At 34.1% G+C, this 19,574-nt stretch overlaps 1 protein-coding gene across 5 annotated transcripts in view; it reads right to left on the reverse strand.

Annotated features, from left to right (window-relative positions):
- Positions 1 to 19,574, reverse strand: part of JMJD1C (jumonji domain containing 1C) — a 284,460-nt gene that overhangs the window by 178,784 nt on the left and 86,102 nt on the right. For 2 of the 5 annotated variants that reach the window (XM_081267687.1, XM_081267685.1), the window contains exon 2: positions 19,312 to 19,359. The exons of 2 other annotated variants lie outside the window; for them this stretch is intronic. In XM_081267687.1, the coding sequence (XP_081123813.1) occupies positions 19,312 to 19,359 (48 nt within the window). Of the gene's footprint in view, positions 1 to 19,309; positions 19,360 to 19,574 lie in introns of all 5 variants that reach the window. One more of the 5 variants, XM_081267689.1, reaches the window with a different exon arrangement.

Genomic DNA, 19,574 nt, shown 5'->3' on the forward strand with positions numbered 1-19,574 from the left:
ACAGAAGAAGGAATACATCCGACCAACAAATATATGAAAAAATGTTCAACATCTCTTGCAATTAGAAAAATGAAATTAAAAACTACACTGAGATTCCATCTCACTAAAGTCAGAATGGAAATTATCAAGAATACAAGCAAAAATAAATGTTGGTAAGGATGTGGAGAAAAAGGCACACTCATACACTGCTGGTGGGACTGCAAATTGGTGCAACCACTCTGGAAAGCAGTATGGAGATTTCTCAGAAAACTTGGAATGGGACACCATTTGACCCATTTATCTCACTCCTCTGTTTATACCAAAAGGACTTCAAATCAACATATTACAGTAAATGTCTACAGCAGCTCAATTTACAATAGCTAAACTATAGAACCAACCTAGGTGCCCTTCAACAGATGAATGGATAAAGATGTGGTGTATATATATATATACACAATGGAATATAACTTGGGCTTAAAGAAGAATGAAATTATGGCATTTTTAGGCAAATGGATGGAGCTGGAGAATACCATGCTAAGCCACAAAAGATAACCCAATCCCAAAAAACCAAAGGCCAAATATTTTATCTGAAATGTGCATGCTAATTCACAATGGGGGGTGGGGATGGGGTGGCTAGGGAAGAACAGAACAGAAGGGAGGGGGTATAGGGGTAGGAAAAATGATAGAATGAATCACACATTATTCTCCTATGTGCATGTATGATTACATGACTGGTGAAATTCTAACTCATGTAATGAAGAATAAGAAGTTATATTCCATTTATGAATGATGTGTCAAAATGCAGTATTTGTTCTAATTAGTCATGTATAACTAATTAGAACAAATTGAAAAGATTTTCCACATTGACTCTACAAGTTAGATAAGGCTGTAAAATAAGAAAAGGGTCACATAATGACTATAAAAAGGCAAAAAAAGAAAAAAAAGAAAGAAAAAGACCAAGTTTGCTTTCTATATCAGAATTGCTTACTTCTATGAATTATTTACCCAATTAATCTTTTAATAGAACTACATGGTGAATAAAATGTATCAAGGACTGCAAAACATTTGACACTGACGTTTTGATTATTTTCTTCACATTTAATGAAAAATAATTATATTTCTGCTGAGTTACCTAAGTTTCTTATATTATAAACTCATATATCTTACTATGACTTTTAGATAAATTATATATCATATTTAATGTAATATCACTGATGATAATGATGATTGTCATAGTTTGCTCAGGCTGTAATAACATACCATAGATTGGGTGGTTTAGTCAACAAACTTATTTTCACATAATTCTGGAGGCTGAGTGCAAGATCAGAGTGCAAGCATGGTTGGTTTCTGGTGTGGGGCAATGAGGGGGTGAGAATTTTTCTTCTTAGGGCACTGATAACATTAGGGTCCCATCCTCACCCTTGTGACTTCATTTAATCTTCATGTCTTTCCCAAAGGTTGCATCTTCAGAAACCAATGCATTGGGGGTTAAGGCTTCAACACATGAATTTTGGTGAGTGTGAGAAAGACACAAATATTCAATTCTAATAATGACAACGACAGCAGCAGTGAAATTTGAGTGTTTTGTCAGGCATGGTGGTCCAGACCTTTGGTCCCATCTACTTGGGAGACTAAAGAAGGTGAACTGCTTGAGCCCAGTGTAGGTAATTTAGAAATGAAGCCCAGTGAGACAACAAGAACAAGAAGAAGAATGAGGGGGAGGGGGAGCGGGAGGGAGAGGAAGAATTTATTTACAAAGTGTTGGGAAATGTTCTATAGAAGAGAAAACTAAGGCATTGTTGGTAGGATCACTGAACAAACTAAAAAATGGCTAAAGAGAAAGAAAACCACCAATCAGTTTAGATTTCTTCCTCTCCCTCCCCTACAGAATGAACCCAGTGCCTCAGGCATGTTTGGAAAGTTCATAAATTCTCTTCAATGTTTCACTGAATACCAATACTTAAAAAGATATTTAAATACTTGCATAGGGATCTTTAGGATTCTAATTACACACACACACACACACACACACACAATATCTGTCAACTGACTTTAACCAATTGTTTTCATAATTGTGGCAAACATACTGTAGTAAATTTTTCAAATAAACTATACGTTGTGGTTATAGAAATAATAATATACAGTTTTTCCTCCGAAATATTCTTATAACTTCCTTTCATGCAATCATGCACAATGCTTGCAATGTTTGAACAACAGAATGCCTATCCAGGGTCAACCATAATGCTAGGCACAGAATAACAACACAACCAATCAAGTACCAAATACATATTTTTTTAATATTTATTTTTTAGTTGTATTCAGACACAGTACCTTTATTTTAGTGTGGTGCTGAGGATGGAACCCAGGGCCTCACACATGCTAGGAGAGCGCTATACTGCTGAGCCACAACCCCAGCCCCCCAAATATAATTTTTAATATTCAAAAAATGTTCAAAGTGTTTGTGTGTGAATATAGACATTCAACAATGACAAGCTTATGTAACTCACAATTTAATAAAAATACATGCAAAGTATTATTTATTTTAATAACAAAGGAGAAAAATTAAAAATCTAGCCTAGAAAATTAGGAAAATCTACATAAAAAAATAACATTTGAAGAAATAAACAGAATTTCATAGATGGAGACAGGAAATTCTTCAAGTGAAAGGGAATAATGTGCTTAAAGGCATGAAAGCTAAGCAGAGACAATATTTCAACTTAACTATATAAGGTTCAAATGATATGAAATAAGGGGAATGAAAAAGGAATTCACAGAAAAGAGCTTGCATTCCACGGAACCTGCCATTCAGTGTTGGAAGGCGCCAGGCACACCTTTAGTGTAGCAACCTGCCTGCAGGCCCCTGATCCTCCCAGGCAGGTCCGTGCACAGTCATGGGGTTTTAAGATGTCTGTTGGTGTGTAATCCTTAAATAAAGCATGAAGAGTTCTGCAAGCCCAGCTAGGGGCAGTGCCCCTACACAGAGATTCTATGCTAACCTGAAGACTAAAAGCTTAAAGTTTTGGAATCTACTCCATTGGACACTGTTGGGATGCTTAGATTCCTGCTGTTGCATCCTCAGGCTGTCATGACAAGTGGAGAGCAAGGCTTTCTCCCTGGTTGCTATGGATTTTGCTGACACAAAGGATGGCCTTTGATGTTGGACAGTTCCTATGAATGTAACATCTTGCCTGTATTAAACTGAGCAGCTACGAAGCACAAAAACCTGACTAGAATTTTGGGGACCCTAACATTAAGTAGACAGTATTTGCTTATGTTTTGTCTTATACAAGCACATGATTTTATTAGAAAAATTTCCATAAAATATTTTAAAGGGAGAGAGAAAGAGAGAGAATATAAAAGCATGAGAAACCTCAGAATTTATAAGCCAGTGTGGTGCTATCCAGCTACTTGGAAGACTAGGGCAGGAAGACTGTGTGAGCCCAAAAGTTCAAGATCAGCCTAGGCCACATAGTGAGATCCCATGTCTCAAACACACTCAAACACACACACACACACACACACACACACACACACACACTACACCCCAGAGGAAAAGAAACAGATGAAAATAAATCAGAAATATAAGAGAGAAAGCATAATATTAAGAGGATATTATTCCAAAGAAAGTGATGTAAAAAGGCAAGTTAGCATCTTCAAGGGCTGCAGAAAAATTAGTAAATTCACTGGATGGACAACTGAGATGCCATAAATTACTGCAAGGTAAAAATCAGTGCTGAGGATATATTATAAAGAATTAACACATTCACCTATTTCCCCTATACTAGCAGGATTTCGAAATATTATGATACATTAGGGAAAAAATGTGTAAAGAAAATATTTTAATAAAAAACTGGAACTCCCCAGCACCACCAATCCTTCCTGCTCTGTCAAACAATAATGACAACAACAAACTAGGACCTTCTTTTTACAGTATAAAAGCAGAGAATATATTATGTTCTTGTATATCTATGTAGTCTTTCATTAACTGAGCACCAGAAGACATTGTAACAGTATTAATTCATCAGATAATGGGAACAACTCAAAATCACCAGAGATATTACTATTTATAGATCTGGAGTCCCAGAATTAAGTAACTTCAGAGCTTGCCACCGATGAACTTTATTTCTTTGACATTTCAGATGCAAAACCAAGTGTTTCTGTCCCTTATTTTCTTATTACTACAAATTAATTCTGGTTTCACTTTTTTTTTTGGCACTTTTAATTTCCTCAATTTATCTTCTGCAATAGAGTCTTTAGACACTGAGCACAGAAATAGTTCTGCTGTATTAATATAAAGTAATAATACTTAATATTGAAAATTCTCAATTAGTGTTCTTTCTTTATAATATTTATAAATACCCAGCATTGAGTATTGACAGTGATAATGAATTAGTGAAAATGAAACATACTTGTTTCTTGATCTAACTTATACATATACATGCTAATAAAACATTTAATTTTTGAAATAGAGAAAAATATTACCTACAATGAAGAAAACCAATTACTAGAATAAAATATCTTTTTAAAAGGCAGAAACAAATATATTTAAGGGATAATTATGTTAATGATATACTATTCATAATATTTACACACATAATAATTTAGTACCCCTATCTATCTGAAATACAATAAATTCTCTAAGACAAATGACAAATTAACTATTTCAAGTCACGTTCTGTCATCTTCAGAGTTTAATAGCTCTAATATACAGGTGATGATAATAAGAAACAACTACACCATCTGGTTTTCAAGCTCAAAAGCAGGTAACATAAGAAAAACAGGAAGAGTGCCTCTGAGGATGTGCTTCCATAACAGTCTAAGAACTACAAAAAAGTTCACAATGATTTTAGAAAGTCTTTTTAGGTATTATAAGTCAATAAAAATGAATATTCTTTTTAACTGAAAAATACATAAGAGATTTTAAAAACTCTAACATACTTTCATAGCATCATGTAGTTCATCTTTGCAGCATTTATCACAAGTGAAATCTATTTATGTATATTTAATGTCTGTCCCTCCTACTGGTCTGTAATATTTATTGAACGACAGATGAGTGTACATTTCTACTCAGAATAACCTAAGATGATAGAGAAATTTATTTTGGAAGACCCTCATTGATATGGCTACTGCATATGACATATTCCATAACAGTAATTACTGCTCAAAATGTTTTACATATATATACTTCATTAGACAAATGTAAGCAACAATCCAATTAGATAGATACTATTATCTCTATTCTACAGATTAGGAAACTGAAGCTCAGAGAAGTAAAGTAACTTACTAGGTACCACTGCTCTTAGACCCAAGGAACCAAAGAAGTAAGAGCTCCATTTCCTCCCCATTGGGTGAAGTCTCTTTGGCCTTCGGAACATGCTAAACTCCAGAGACCAAGAATTAAAAAAATATGGCCCAAGGGCCAAATTAGTCCACCACTTTTTTTTTTCTGTAAATAAAATATGGGAACATAGCTACACATGCTCATTTACATGTATTTTGTTTGCTTTTCCACTATGCCAGCAAATTTGACTAGAGTAAAAGAGTTGAGAAGTTGTAAACACATGGTTTATGAATCCTAAAATATTTACTATCTGGCCCTTTATAAGCATCAATTTACCTACTCATCTACACCATGTTTCAGTACTAACACTTTGAAATCCACAAGTAAATTAACCTAAACTCCATTCTAGGGCCTCCATAGATATCTTCTAAGCTATCCTCCCCAAGAGGACCACATCACCAGTATATTCTCTACAAAACCTGAGGTATATCCAAAGGTAGAGAAGGGTAGGAGGCAGAATGTGAATGTACATCCTGGATGTCAACATGCATGAATGTGAGGTTCTTCAAAAGATAAAAGGAAGAAAGGTTAGGGTAAACACAAGAGGGTGTCTCTAGAGTCTCCATTTGTATTATTATTGCCCTAGGGGGCTCACAAATGTTAATGTCTTAGAGCCTTGATCTGAATTGGGACTACATGACTTCAGAGTCCATACTCAAAACCACTTTGCTGCATGCACCCTAAAAGTTGAGTTGGCACTTGAAAGGGAAAATTATTATGAGGAAAACTCAGCCATCTAGAGTAATATTTAAACACATTTAATATTCTACATATCTATTTTGTTAAATTAGATTCCTCAGCATAATATATTAACATATTCTTTGTTCTTTTTATCCTTTTTATGGTTGTTTTGGTTGTATGCAGTTTACCCTAAGTAATAAGCAATTTATTGTTGTTCTAAAATCTAAAGGTCATTCTAAATCATTTTTAGATCAGGTGACTATGTTATCTATTGGTTCATTATCATATTTCAGGGTGTTAACAAAGTGACTTAGCTATTGTGTATGTATGTACGCTCTGTGTCATTGTGGTTTTGACCTGTTCTTTCAAATTCCCCAAAAGAATGGCCGATTAATTCAATGACTTAATTAATTAATTCAATGACTTAATTAATAGTCTGTGTCAGACTATTTAATAAACCACTGGTAAGCTTTATGGATTAGCTATGTTTGTATTGAGTATGCATTTAGTAAACTATGCCATAAGTGGGAAAATCTAACAATTTAATTACACTAATGTTGAAAATCCAATTTCACATCAGAACTAGAAATCCTGGAGAGTAACAGACTCTAAGCCTCAAGTTAACTCTGCCTGAATGGCATATGCTTAAGGAATTCTTATGGGGTAACCATTAATATTTAGAACTCCTCAAGTCAGGGGATGTGATTAACCAAGAGGAATATACAGGAATTTATCTGAGTTGGACACCTTCTAGATTTTTGGAAACCATAATATTAAAACACTACACTTTACACTTTGGAAATGCAGGTTAGTCTAAGAACCTAATCATCATTTATAATAACCGGAGATCTGACACTGACTGACTTCAAGATTTGCAATGGTTTGTATTTATCTATTTTTGCAATGGTTGTTTAGATACGACACCAAAAGGATCATCAATAATTTTTTTTAAAAACAGACTAGATATCATTTAAGATAAAAAATTCTACACTTTGAAATACACCAAATGAGACCGAAGACAAGTCACAGACTAAGAAAATCTTTGTAAATCATACATCCAATAAAGAACTGTATCCAAAATATACAGTAAATTGCCCCCCCCCCAAAAAAAACCCAACAACAATATCTTTTGACAAAGCTATTCAAAAATTGACAAAATGGGGTTGGGGACATAGGTCAGTGGTAAAGTACTCATCTAGCATGCATGAAGTCCTTGGGTTTGATCCATAGCAATGCAAAGGGGAAAAAATTGGCAAAAGATCTAAGCAGATGTCTCACTAAAGGAAATACATAAATGGGAAATAAGAATACAAAATAATGTTTGATATCAATTGTCATGAGGAAATTTTGAGTTGAAATGACAATAAGGTACCACTACACATCTTTAAAATGACAAATACAAACAAAAATACAAAAACAAACAAAAATCTGACAATACCAAAATACTGACTTGAAGCAGTAAAACTCATTAACTGCAGGAGTAAAGGGAAAGGATGCACTTTAAAAACAATCTGGCAGTTTCTAACTAAACATACTCTTTCCACATAATAAAGCCATCAAATTCACAACTACCCAAATCTGCACATTAATGTTTATAACAGCTTTATTCATAGTTGCCAAAACAGAAGAAACTAAGTTGTCTTTTAATACATTAAAAAGATAAAGAGACTGTAATACAATACATTTATATAATGAAATATTATTTTTTTTTAAAGAGAGAGAGAGAGAGAGAGAAAGAGAGAATTTATTTATTTTTTATTTTAGTTCTCGGTGGACACAACATCTTTGTTTGTATGTGGTGCTGAGGATCGAACCCGGGCCGCACGCATGCCAGGCGAGCGCGCTACCGCTTCAGCCACATCCCCAGCCCCATGAAATATTATTTACCAAGAAAAATAAATAGGATTTAAAGCCATGAAAAGAAATAGAAAACCTTAAATGCATGTACTAAATAAAAGAAGTCACAGCCTAACATATTTACATTTTCTGGTCCATTAAGGAACTAATACAACAATCTTTAATGCAGTAGATGCAAAGGACAAAATTTGCTGAGTTTCAAGGAATTAATAATAAAAAATATCTATAGACACACTATCCTTGATGGGATGAGAGAAAAATAAATATAAATTTATTGACATTTGTAAAACCAAAATATTCAGGGGTCCCAAAGAGAGTAACAAATCACTTGAAGGGGGTGCAGTGTTGGGTATCAAACCTAAGCCTCACATGAGCTAGGCAAGTTCTACCATTTAGCTATATAGTAATATATACTGGGGAGTCCTAGCCTTTGCATTTTAAACACACCGTCCTGTATACAGGACACCCATAACACTTTAGAAGACATCTATAAAATTGATTAATTTAAGTTTTTATAGGTATCCTACATATAGGATGATGGGACGTAACAGGTCAATACAGTTCCAAATGAATGGATTTTTTAGCTCTATTAGGTAGCAGGCCTAAAGCCAGAACAATGAAAGTAAGCAAAGATGTTGCATATTGTTATCTTCTTTATATTTACAATAAACACAACTATTTATTTTTAAAAAATGTTAAAGATAATTTGGAAGCTCAGGAAATTTGGTTTGGGCCTCAACTAAAACTCAAAGAACTAAGGCCCAAGGAAGTCTAAATGATCTCCGGCAACCTATGTACAAAGGATCCATGGTCATACTTTTTCATGAGTGAGATAGCTAATAATAAATTTGCAATGACCCCCCACTTTAGTCACTCACATAATATTTGAATACATACATATCATCAGTGAAGTATATGATAGGGATGAGACATAATGGGTCATCCTCCAATGCCTAAAGTAATTCTTTTACTTAAAATGCTCAACAAAGATGGCAGGATCTGATTTTTCATTTAAAAGAAAGACTCAGAATCTCACTTTGTCCCCCTGAATATTTTAAATAAGTATTTTAAAATCAGTGGTCAATCTAATAAGATGTGTTCAAACAGTGAATATCCTGGCACTATAATCAAAAGCTTCAGATAAATTAAATGCTTAAGTGCTACTGATGTCTCAAAAGTTAGGCAGCTGAATTTCTTTCACTAATGTTATCCACAATACTCTACACTGGCACTGCTTTCAGACCTCAGGTTAGTAGGAAAAGCCTAGTATAACTGTCCAAATGAAAATGCTGTTATTGAGTACTTTGTTAGTTAACTTAAAGTATAAAAGCATTAAAAATGGGCTGATTAACTTGTATTAATACACTGGAAATGAACGTAACTTTGAACATAAAAAGAGATGTTTCATTCTACAAGTCTATTTGTTGTTGCTGTTGTCTTTGTTAACTCATCAGTATCTAAAAATCTTGGTAGAAATAATCAGAATACCTTGGGCTAAAGAATGATTATAGTATCATAGCCATTTTAGAGGTTTAATCTAAAAATGCTGCCTATAAACTACTTAAAATAGTCACATTTTAATTAGCCTTCTATTTTAGGGGGTTCTATGTGCCAAAATTATTAATACAAATGGATGACTCTTGGAGACTCCAACAGTATAGCCTGGCCCTTACAAGTATTTTTTATTTGTTCTAATTAGTTATACATGACAGTAGAATGCATTTCAGCACATCATACATAAATGAAGTATAACTTCTTATATTCTGTTGTAGATGTAGAGTTACACAGGTTGTGTGATCATACATGCACATACGGTAATAGTGTCTGATTCATTCTACTATCCCTTACAAGTATTTTTAGCAAAAATAGATGACTCTCAGGACCCCAATGGTATATCCTAGCCCTTACAAGTAATATAAGAGAGCCATAAAGGGATATTATCAATTATTTCATTTGGGGACAGATGAAATATTTTATTCTGATAACACAAAATACTGTATATGAAGCACTAACAGTTCCAAGAGTTTTCCACTAGAAACTTAACACTCACACTATACTGCATCACCATCGTTCCCAATCAGAAATTATTTTAGAGTCAATATTAGGAGGAATACAAAGGAACAAAGAGAGACAATGCAATCTGTTTCTTCTTTTTTCTCTCCTTCCTTCCTTCCATTATTATTTTTGCAATTGACACACATATCAAAAACTAAAACAAAACAAAATCTAAGGCCTCACCCATGCTAGGTGAAAGTACTCTCCAGCCCAAGTTACTCATGAATCGTTTTATTTATTTATTTGGTGGGGGAGTACTGGGGAGTGAACTCGGGGCACTCAACCACTGAGTCACATCCCCATCCCTATTTTGTGATTTATTTAGAAACAGGCTCTCACTGTTTTGTTTAGCACTTCACTTTTGCTGAGGCTGGCTTTTGAATTTACTATCCTCCTGTCTCAGCCTCCCGAACTGCTGGGATTATAGATGTGCACCAGCACACCTAGCTTTACTTATGTTTTGTGTGGGTTTTTTTTAATACCTTTATTTTATTTATTTATTTTTATGTGGTGCTGAGGATCGAACCCAGGGCCTCGCACCTGTGAGGCAAGTGTTCTACCCCTGAGCCATAACCCCAGGCCCTACTCATGGTTTTAATAAAATAACTGAGCTTGTAAGTTTTCCATGTTAAATCTGTTTGGGGTGCTAACAAAGTGTCACAAACTGGTAGCATATAAACAAAAATTTGTTTCTCACAGTTCTGGAGGCTGAGATAAGGGTACCAGCATGGTTGAGTTCTGGTGAGGACCTGCTTGCTCCCAGATTCAGACATTACCTTTTTAGTCCTGTCATGGCAAAAAAAGAGAAGGAAGCTCTATGTGGTCATATTTCTATGGACACTAATCCCAGCTGGAAGGGCTCTGCCCTAATGACCTACCAAGGGCCTGTCTCCTAATAATATCATGAGAGATTAGAATTTCAACCTAATAAATTTTGGGAAACACAAATATTCAGTCTATACCACCATATTTTTTTTTCCTTTAAGAATCTTGCTATGTTGCCAGGCTAGAGTACAACAAAGAGTCTTTTTTTTTTTTTATACAGTACTTTTGTTTGTTTATTTATTAATTTATGGAGCTGAGGATTAAACTCAGTGCCTCACTAGTGCTAGGCAAGCACTCCACCATTGAGCTACAACTCCAGCCCTACAATGGCTATTAGGCATGATCTCACTGATAGTACAGACACTAACTAGGAATTTAGGAATGCAACATAGCACTCAGGTAGTACTTTCTTAACCATAGTGACTTTCAACTATACTTCATTCTGTCTGAACCTCCCCTTTTTTCCAGAAATGTGACATACTAGAAATGTCTTAATTTATTCTAATTCTATCCCTAATCTATTTTTAGAGAGAGTGTGGGGGGGGGGAGACAGAGAATTTTAATATTTATTTTTTAGTTATCGGCGGACACAACATCTTTGTTTGTATGTGGTGCTGAGGATCGAACCCGGGCCGCACGCATGCCAGGCAAGCACGCTACTGCTTGAGCCACATCCCCAGCCCATGACTGTGTTTCTGTCCTAACTCAGAATCATTTATTGAAATAAGTAAAATTCATTCTAATTAAAAACAAAATATATTAGCAGAGAATTTAACTGAAAGAGGAATAAACATAAAAACCATGTCATTCACTTCTCCCAAAGGCAGTTAATATACATATTATCATTTATAACATAAGTATTAGACATCTATATCTATACATTTATTTTTGTGTCTCAGATGTCTTTTGGGGTGAGGGAGAGAAGATTGAGACAACAATTACAAATGTAGGCTGTATCTCAATATGCCATTGGACCAAAAATTACCATGATTACAACACTATCGTGGTATAAGTTGATTGATCCCAGTATCTCATTTCTTTCACAAGGAAGGGGAAGAAGAGTCCTGTTGGTAATCTGTTATACCCTCCAGTTTTTTGTTTGTTTTGAAAAGAAAAATGTGGGAACAAATATGAGGGTGAGGGTAAAACAAGTATGGAAACACTGTCAACCCGCCATTAAAAGTACCAGTACGTGCACGCATACATACACATACAGAGATGATATACAACTGTAAATACTGCAAAACTTCAGCAGAAAGAGCATTAACAGATAAGCATGCTCTAAAATGAAATGGTGATAAATCTTTTGTCCCAGGAATTTCTGATGAGGACATAGAAACTTACTTACAAAGTCAAAAATGTTTTGTTTCTAGAGAAATCTTAGCAAAGACAGCCCACCCAATTTTTTAGAAAAGAAACTATTGACACCTTTTCACAATAGGCACAAGGGGGCACTGGAGCACAGGGTTTTATTTATATCTTGTGGAAACACTTAAAGACTTTCCCTCAATTCAAGAACAAAAACACAAGAAAAGGAAAAAAGAGGTGGGAGGGGAAGGAAGGCAACAATTAGTGACATATCTCAGTTTCACAGAAATTTACATTTTCAGTTACAGAAAGATTTTACAGGGCTATATTAAAATGTATTTTTTCAGTAACATTCTATTTTAACACTCGAATGCCGGAACTGAATTTTGATAAAAAAACCCAGTTAAAAAGAACGCCTTTGATCTTTCATTCTTAATCAGCTATAATTCTTTAATTGAATAAATAACCAGTCTTCAAACAAAAGTCTCATATTTTAATCCATGGTTCTTCACCAAGAGTGTGAAAACTGTACGTACTTTAGCTTATAAATAAATCTTCAGTTATTCAACATGCCAGAATACTGACAGTAATATGAAAAGCTATTTTGAAAAAAAAAATTGTTCTTATTAAAAAAAACCAATAACAATAGATTCCTGTGTACTCATCATCATTAAGCTGCAACAATTTTCAAGTCATGGTTAATTTTGTTCCAACCATTTTATTTATACATATATGTCTTAAACTGCAATCTGCCAGCATTTAAGTTTTCCAGATTGGGTGTTTTGTTTGTTTGGGGGTCTGTTTAATTAGAACCCAAATAAGGTCCACTTATTTCCATTAGTTGATATGCCTCTTAAATTTGTTTGTGTATGTGTTCCTTAGGACTGAACCCAGAACGCAGGAGAGCTCTACCACGGAGCTAAATCACCAGAAACGCCCCCACCCCCTTATTTTTTTATTTTGAAACAGGGTCTTACTAAATTATTGAGAACAACCTCAAACTTGTGATCTTCCTGTATCAGTCTCTGGAGTCACTGGGATTATGGGCACCACACCAGGCACAGCTACACATCTGTTTTTATTTATAGGTTTTACCTCCTCTCTTCCCCCTGCAATTTTATTGTTTAGGAAATCAAGTCATTTGTCCCATATAGCCTTCAATTATCTGTATTGTGCTGACTATTCCTCTATGCCATTTTAAAACATGCTCCACTGTCCTTGTATTTCTTGTAATTGTTCAATCCAGAGTCTTAATTAAAGTCAGGGTTGTTAGAGAAAAAAATCACACATAGTACTGTGTTATCAAGAGGCATATTGTCTGATTATATCTTTGTGTGGGTATTGTCCGATTATATCTTTGTGTGATAACAGCAGACAAAAATGATTGCTGTCTATCCAATCTTTCACCAAGAGCTATTTTGTAAAATAGTAACATTCTAACTGTATTAGAATATTATCATTAACTTTCTGAAAGATGTCTATTAAGTAAAAATCCCCTCTTCAAATCTTTGCTATCCATGAGGCTATATGCCTAATTTTTATGAGTTTTTTAAATAATAAGCTAGTATCCTAATTTTCTAGAATGGCGAGTAATGCGTGTTTGTTTTTTAAGGAAGGGGTCATTACAAACTCTCTGAATTCCAACAAATGAATTTCAAATCTCTGAAGCTGTTAAGCCTATTGCTGCCAATTCTGTTTCACTGGTGCCAGTGGTTGAACTCAGGGCATCATCCACAGAAACACATGTTCTACCACTGAATCACAAAGGAGCCTCTGCTGTCATATTGTCTATCGTGGCCATAGACAGAATCTTCAAATTAGCTCTTGAGTCTTTGGTAATCTCTTAATAGCTTCCTTGATTCCATGTTATGAATATGGATAACCTTGTCCATTTCCTGCTTCAGACCAGAAATCAACCATATATTCAAGGTAAATGGGAAACAGCATTCAGAAGCAACAACTTGGATGCTAGGGTACTCATTACTCCTGAGTTAGTTGCTTTTTCTAGGCCCTTAGATAGTGGTCAGTTAGCATGACTTTATATCTAGGGTTCCAAATAAAATTCCACATGGGTTTTTAGTCTCATTATTTCTATACAGTTTCTCCCTTCTTGATAATTCTGCTATCCAATAACACCAACATAATTAAATCTCATTTGCTTTGTCACACAACACATATACATATACCAACACTATAATTAGTGAAAATCATCTAAGGTTTTTATCTCAGTTCTTTATCCTCAGGGTATAATCCACTAGGCATATATAATTAAATTACTACGCTTTAAAGTCATTTTTTTTAAGAGAGAGAGAGAATTTTAATATTTTATTTTATTTTTTTTTTTAGTTTTTGGCAGACACAATATCTTTGTTTGTATGTGGTGCTAAGGACTGAACCCGGGCCACACGCATGCCAGGCAAGCGCCCTACCGCTTGAGCCACATCCCCAGCCCTGAAAATCACTTATGTAGTTGCTTCCTATGGTTATACCACTTTAGCTTCTTTGTACACTATGTTTTTTACTTTTAGGGCTTTTTTTGATAAAAACTTTTTAGAATTATGTACAACATTATATGTTCATTTTACATCAGAAAACAAGGTATATTCAGGGAAATTTAGCTATTCCTTCTATCCCTGTAGCCTAAAGTGTTAATTACAATTCCTAATTTTAAAAAACAAAAATAGAGACAGAACATATATAACATGGACACACACTCAAATTTATTTATTAGATAAACAGCAGTATACTTCTTACTCATTTTGCTGTATTTTTACTTAAACGTGTATTTAGTAATCACGGCAGAGTAAATATTTATTTACATTTATGTCTGTATAACATCTAATTTAATACATGAATCATTTTTCATTCAGTCAGAACCATATTAAGAGATATTTGGAGTGTTTCTGTCTTTTGCTAATATAAATGGTGTGGATATGAATATAGTCTATGCACATGTAATTTTGTATTTTAGCCAAACTATTTTGGAGATATTCTACTCCTAGGAATAGGCTTTCCTACACCAAAGAATAAGTATTTAATTTAGCTAGATATTTCAAACTACTACAGACAGTTGTACCATTTTGGGTTTCAATAAACAACTTGTGAGAGTGCTTCCACAGGCTCACTAATTGGATGTGTTATCTGCCTGGGGGGAAGTATCCGACAGCGGGGGAGACTACCCGATAGGTAAAAACTGTCATCTTGGTATAGTTCACTCCATATTTTCCTTTTATTTTTTATTTTATTGGCTTCTATTCATAACTTTATTCCCCTTATTCTTAATTTGGGCTTAAATTGCTCTTTCTCTCTTAAGGTAGAATTTTAGGTCACTGACTTTTAAAAATTCTTTCTAATATAAGCATTTAAATTTATACATTTCTCTCTAATCCTTGTTGAAGATACACCCACATTGTGATTTAGTATATTTTCATAATCATTCAGTTCAAATGACTCCTGACTTTCCTTGTGATTTATCCTTTGGCCAACAGATTATCTAGAAGTATATTGTTTAATATCTCAATATCTTTTTCCTAGAGATAATACTGTTTTGATCTTAATTTAATTCCATTGTGGCTCAAGAACACATTCTTGTATTATTTCCACCCTTAAAAGTTTCTTTAGATTTGTTTATGACCCCCCATGATGAATATACCAGGTGTACTAAAAAATAATGTGCATCATGAAGCTTTGAGGTAGTGTTCTATAAATATCTGCTGTGCTCTGAACATTTGTATCCCTCTAAAATTGAAAAGGTTAAAATTTCAATAAATGAAAAATGAGATTACTCACAAATGAGATTGGCCTCAGAGGGTTTCCCGGTCCCTTCAATCACATAACATTCCAAAAAGGGACTATAAATAAACTACAAAGTGGGCCTTCACTAGACACCAAATCTGCCAACACCTTGGTCTTGGAGGTCCATGGCTACATAATTGTGAGAAGAAAATTTGTTGTATAGATTCAGTTTTAAGGTATTTTGATAGTAGCCTGAATGGACCAAGACAATATTAATTAAGTCAAGGTCATTGACAGATTTTTCAAATCCTCAATATCTTTTGCTAGGTTGTTTTGTTTGTTTGTTTGTTTTGGTACCAGGGATTGAACTCAGGGGCACTCGAACACAGAGCCATATCCCCAGCCCTATTTTGTACTTTTAAATTTAGAGACAGGGTCTCATTAAGTTGCTTAGGGTCTCGCTAAATTGCTGAGGCTGGCTTTAAACTCACAATCCTCCTGCCTCAGTCTCCCGAGCTGCTGGGATTACAGATGTATGTGCCATGGTTCCCGGCTTTCTTTGCTAGTTTTTAAAAATATTTATTTTTTATTGTAGATTAACACAACACCTTTATTTTATTGATTTTTATGTGGTGCTGAGGGTCAAATCCAGTGCCTCACACATGATAGGCAAGCACTCTACTACCAACAAGCCACAGCTCTTCTTTGCTAGTCTTTTACTGGTTTGTCTTACCAACTGCTGGTGTTAAAAAGTCTTCAACTAACAAATTTTGCTTCAAGCATTTTGAAGCCATGCTATTAGATGCATATATATGTGATTGTTTTGTCAATCTTTAACTGTTCCACTTTTCTGACATTTTCTTGAGTACTTCAGCCACAGTACATATGTGCATATTATTTTACATGGTTATATATATTTCCATTCATTCAGTGTAACTTTTCTCTTTTTTTCTTTAAATTAGTGCATTATATCATTCACTTTAAATCTATCTGGTAAATTTCTGATGAACCACAAACAGTTGGATCTTACTTTTTTTTTCTTATATTAATTCTGACAATCTTTGCCAGAACTGAGATTCTAGCATGTTCAACTATAGAGTTCAAGACTACTAATAATTACACTATTACCATTTAGTGTAATTATTAGTATGGTTCAATCTATCAAATTACGTGTTCTTTGCCTTTTTTCAGCTGTTCCTTTCTCTCTGCCTTTTTTTGTATTAACTGAATACTTTTTAGAATTGTATTTTAATTTATATAATTATGTTCTAGTAGCCACATTAAAAAAAGAAATGAATGAAATGATTTTAAAATATATTTTATGGGGCTGGGTTGTAGCTCAATGATAGAGCACTTGCTTTGCATGCATGAGGCACTGGGTTCGATCCTCAGCACCATATAAAAATAAATAAAGATATTGTATCCAACTACAACTAAAAAAAATTTTTTTAAATGTATTTTATGTAAGTCAACAGTTGTGCTCCCCAAGTGCAGGTTCATTTTCTGTGGTTTCACAGTTACCTACAATCAACTGTGGTACAAAAATATGACACAGAAAATTCCAGAAAGAAACTGAAAAGTTTTATATTGCATGCCATTTTGAGTATTATGTAAAATTGTGTATCATCCCTTTCTATCATGAACCATCCCTTCATCCAGTGTATCCACACTATATATGCTACACATCCATTAGTAGCCATCTAGGTTAACAGATTGACTTTGTGGCATGATAATACTTGAATACAGGGTTGGGTACCATCTCTGTTTTCAGATATCTACTGAAAGTCTTGAAGGATATATCCTATAGATAATGGGGGACTACTATCCCTTATGTGTTCTGAATCCATCCAATGTACTTTTTATCTCTTACACATTTTAGTTTTCACTTCCAGAATTTCAATTTGTATTTGATTTTTAAAAAATATCTTTATAGATCTTAAGTATCCAAAGTTCAATCCTTCTTTTAAGTCATCCTCTGTTTAATATCCATGTCTACTAATTCTATCATCTATGTCCTTTTGGGGTTGTTTCTGTATGAGATCCCCTCTCTGCCCATTATGGGGTTATTTTCCCGCTTCTGCGGTTGTTTGGTAATTTTTACCTTAATGTTAAGCATTGTAATGTTACTTTTTCATGTACTACTGCATTTTTTTTTAACGCCTACATTAGGTTTTGTTCCCCACACCCACAACTTCCCCTGAGATGCAGTTAAATTGCTTAGAAACAGTTTGATACTTTTGGGTCTCATTTTCAAGATTTTTTTTTTTTTTTTTTTAGGTAAAGCCAGCGCAAATTTTAGTCTAGGGCTAATTTTTTCTTTCCATTATAAACTCTTCTGAGTACTCTCTCAATGTCCTGTAAATTATGAGGTTAGTCACAATAACTATTGGGAACAAAAACATTCCAAACTCAGGTGAGTTTTGGCAATATTCCTCTCTCTTCAGTTTTTTTTTTTTTTCCCTTATACATTTGTGCAACTTCTTAAAGCACATGGGCTTATTAGTTCAGCACTTAGAGAAAAATCCCTATGGAGATCTTTCTTTTTCTTTCTAACTTATTACTATCTGATATTGGGTCCTGCCAACTCTATCACCATGGCCTCCATAGACTCTCAACTTTAACTACTCAACTTATAAGACTAGAGTTTTCCCCTTGCAAAAGCCAGAGTCCTTGCTATTTAACAGTCATAATTGATAAGGATCACTATGATACAGTTCTTGCTCTCAAGAAGAATTACCGTATTTCAAAAAGGCTACAAAATAAATAACAATCCATATATAAGGATAACAATCCTTACAGAAATATTACCACTGTACACCATTTTAAATTTAAGTTCATACAGAATATGTATTTACATTCTCTCATTTCATTTTTATCATCAACTTTCTCAGTTCAATCTAGTAAGTTAGTTCTTAAGTTTTTTTTTTTACAGAGAGCGCTCTATGACCCAGAGAGATGATGTGATTAACCCAATATTACATACTCAACATACGGTAGATCCAGAACTCAAGCCTGAGTCTACTTTTATACCACACATACCTCCAAAAGAAAACACTTCTTTATAATATGGATAGGAAATAACAAAGCAAAAGTTACAGTTTTAAATTATTTAGATTAATTCTAACAGAAATGGGAGGTGATATTTCCTATAAAGTATGAACCCTAATAATAAAAGTGAGATATTATCAAAATTGATTTTCCAATGTGATTTATTAGAAACTTATTAAAGATTGGTGGACTAAATAAATGAAAGGGATGAGTGAATGAAACAATGTGGATAACAGTTTTCTGATGTCAGATTTTAAAAAGAACATATGGAAAGAGGAAAACATAAGAATGTTCACAAATTACTATAAATCTTCTAAGAACATTGCCAGAATAAACTAAATTTCATAAACCAAAAAAGGAAAATCATATAGGTCCACTGGCTGCATAAATGTAAGAGGATGAACTAAGAAGAAACAGGAATATTACATGGGAAAGATGATGTAATATTAACAGATGCACAGAGAATAAAGAACTACTCACACCTCCTGCTTTGCATCCATCTTCTCCACCAAGGAGAATTGAGTAGAAAACTGGAAAAGGTAAAGAAACATAGTTAAAAAGTAAATGAAGTTGAAATGAGAAAAGAAGACAGCAAGGGAATACCTAGCCAATTTCTAAATTAGATTTTGTCTACAAAGTCTAAATAATCAAAGGCCTGAATTAGGCATGCACTTTCAATATGTTTAAAACAGCACAGAAAATAAAAACAATCCCTAAAATGAACTGTTTTTGGAAACAAAAATGA

The sequence above is a fragment of the Spermophilus citellus genome (genome assembly GCF_964194105.1).
Source record: "Spermophilus citellus genome assembly, chromosome: 15".
NCBI lineage: Eukaryota > Metazoa > Chordata > Mammalia > Rodentia > Sciuridae > Spermophilus > Spermophilus citellus.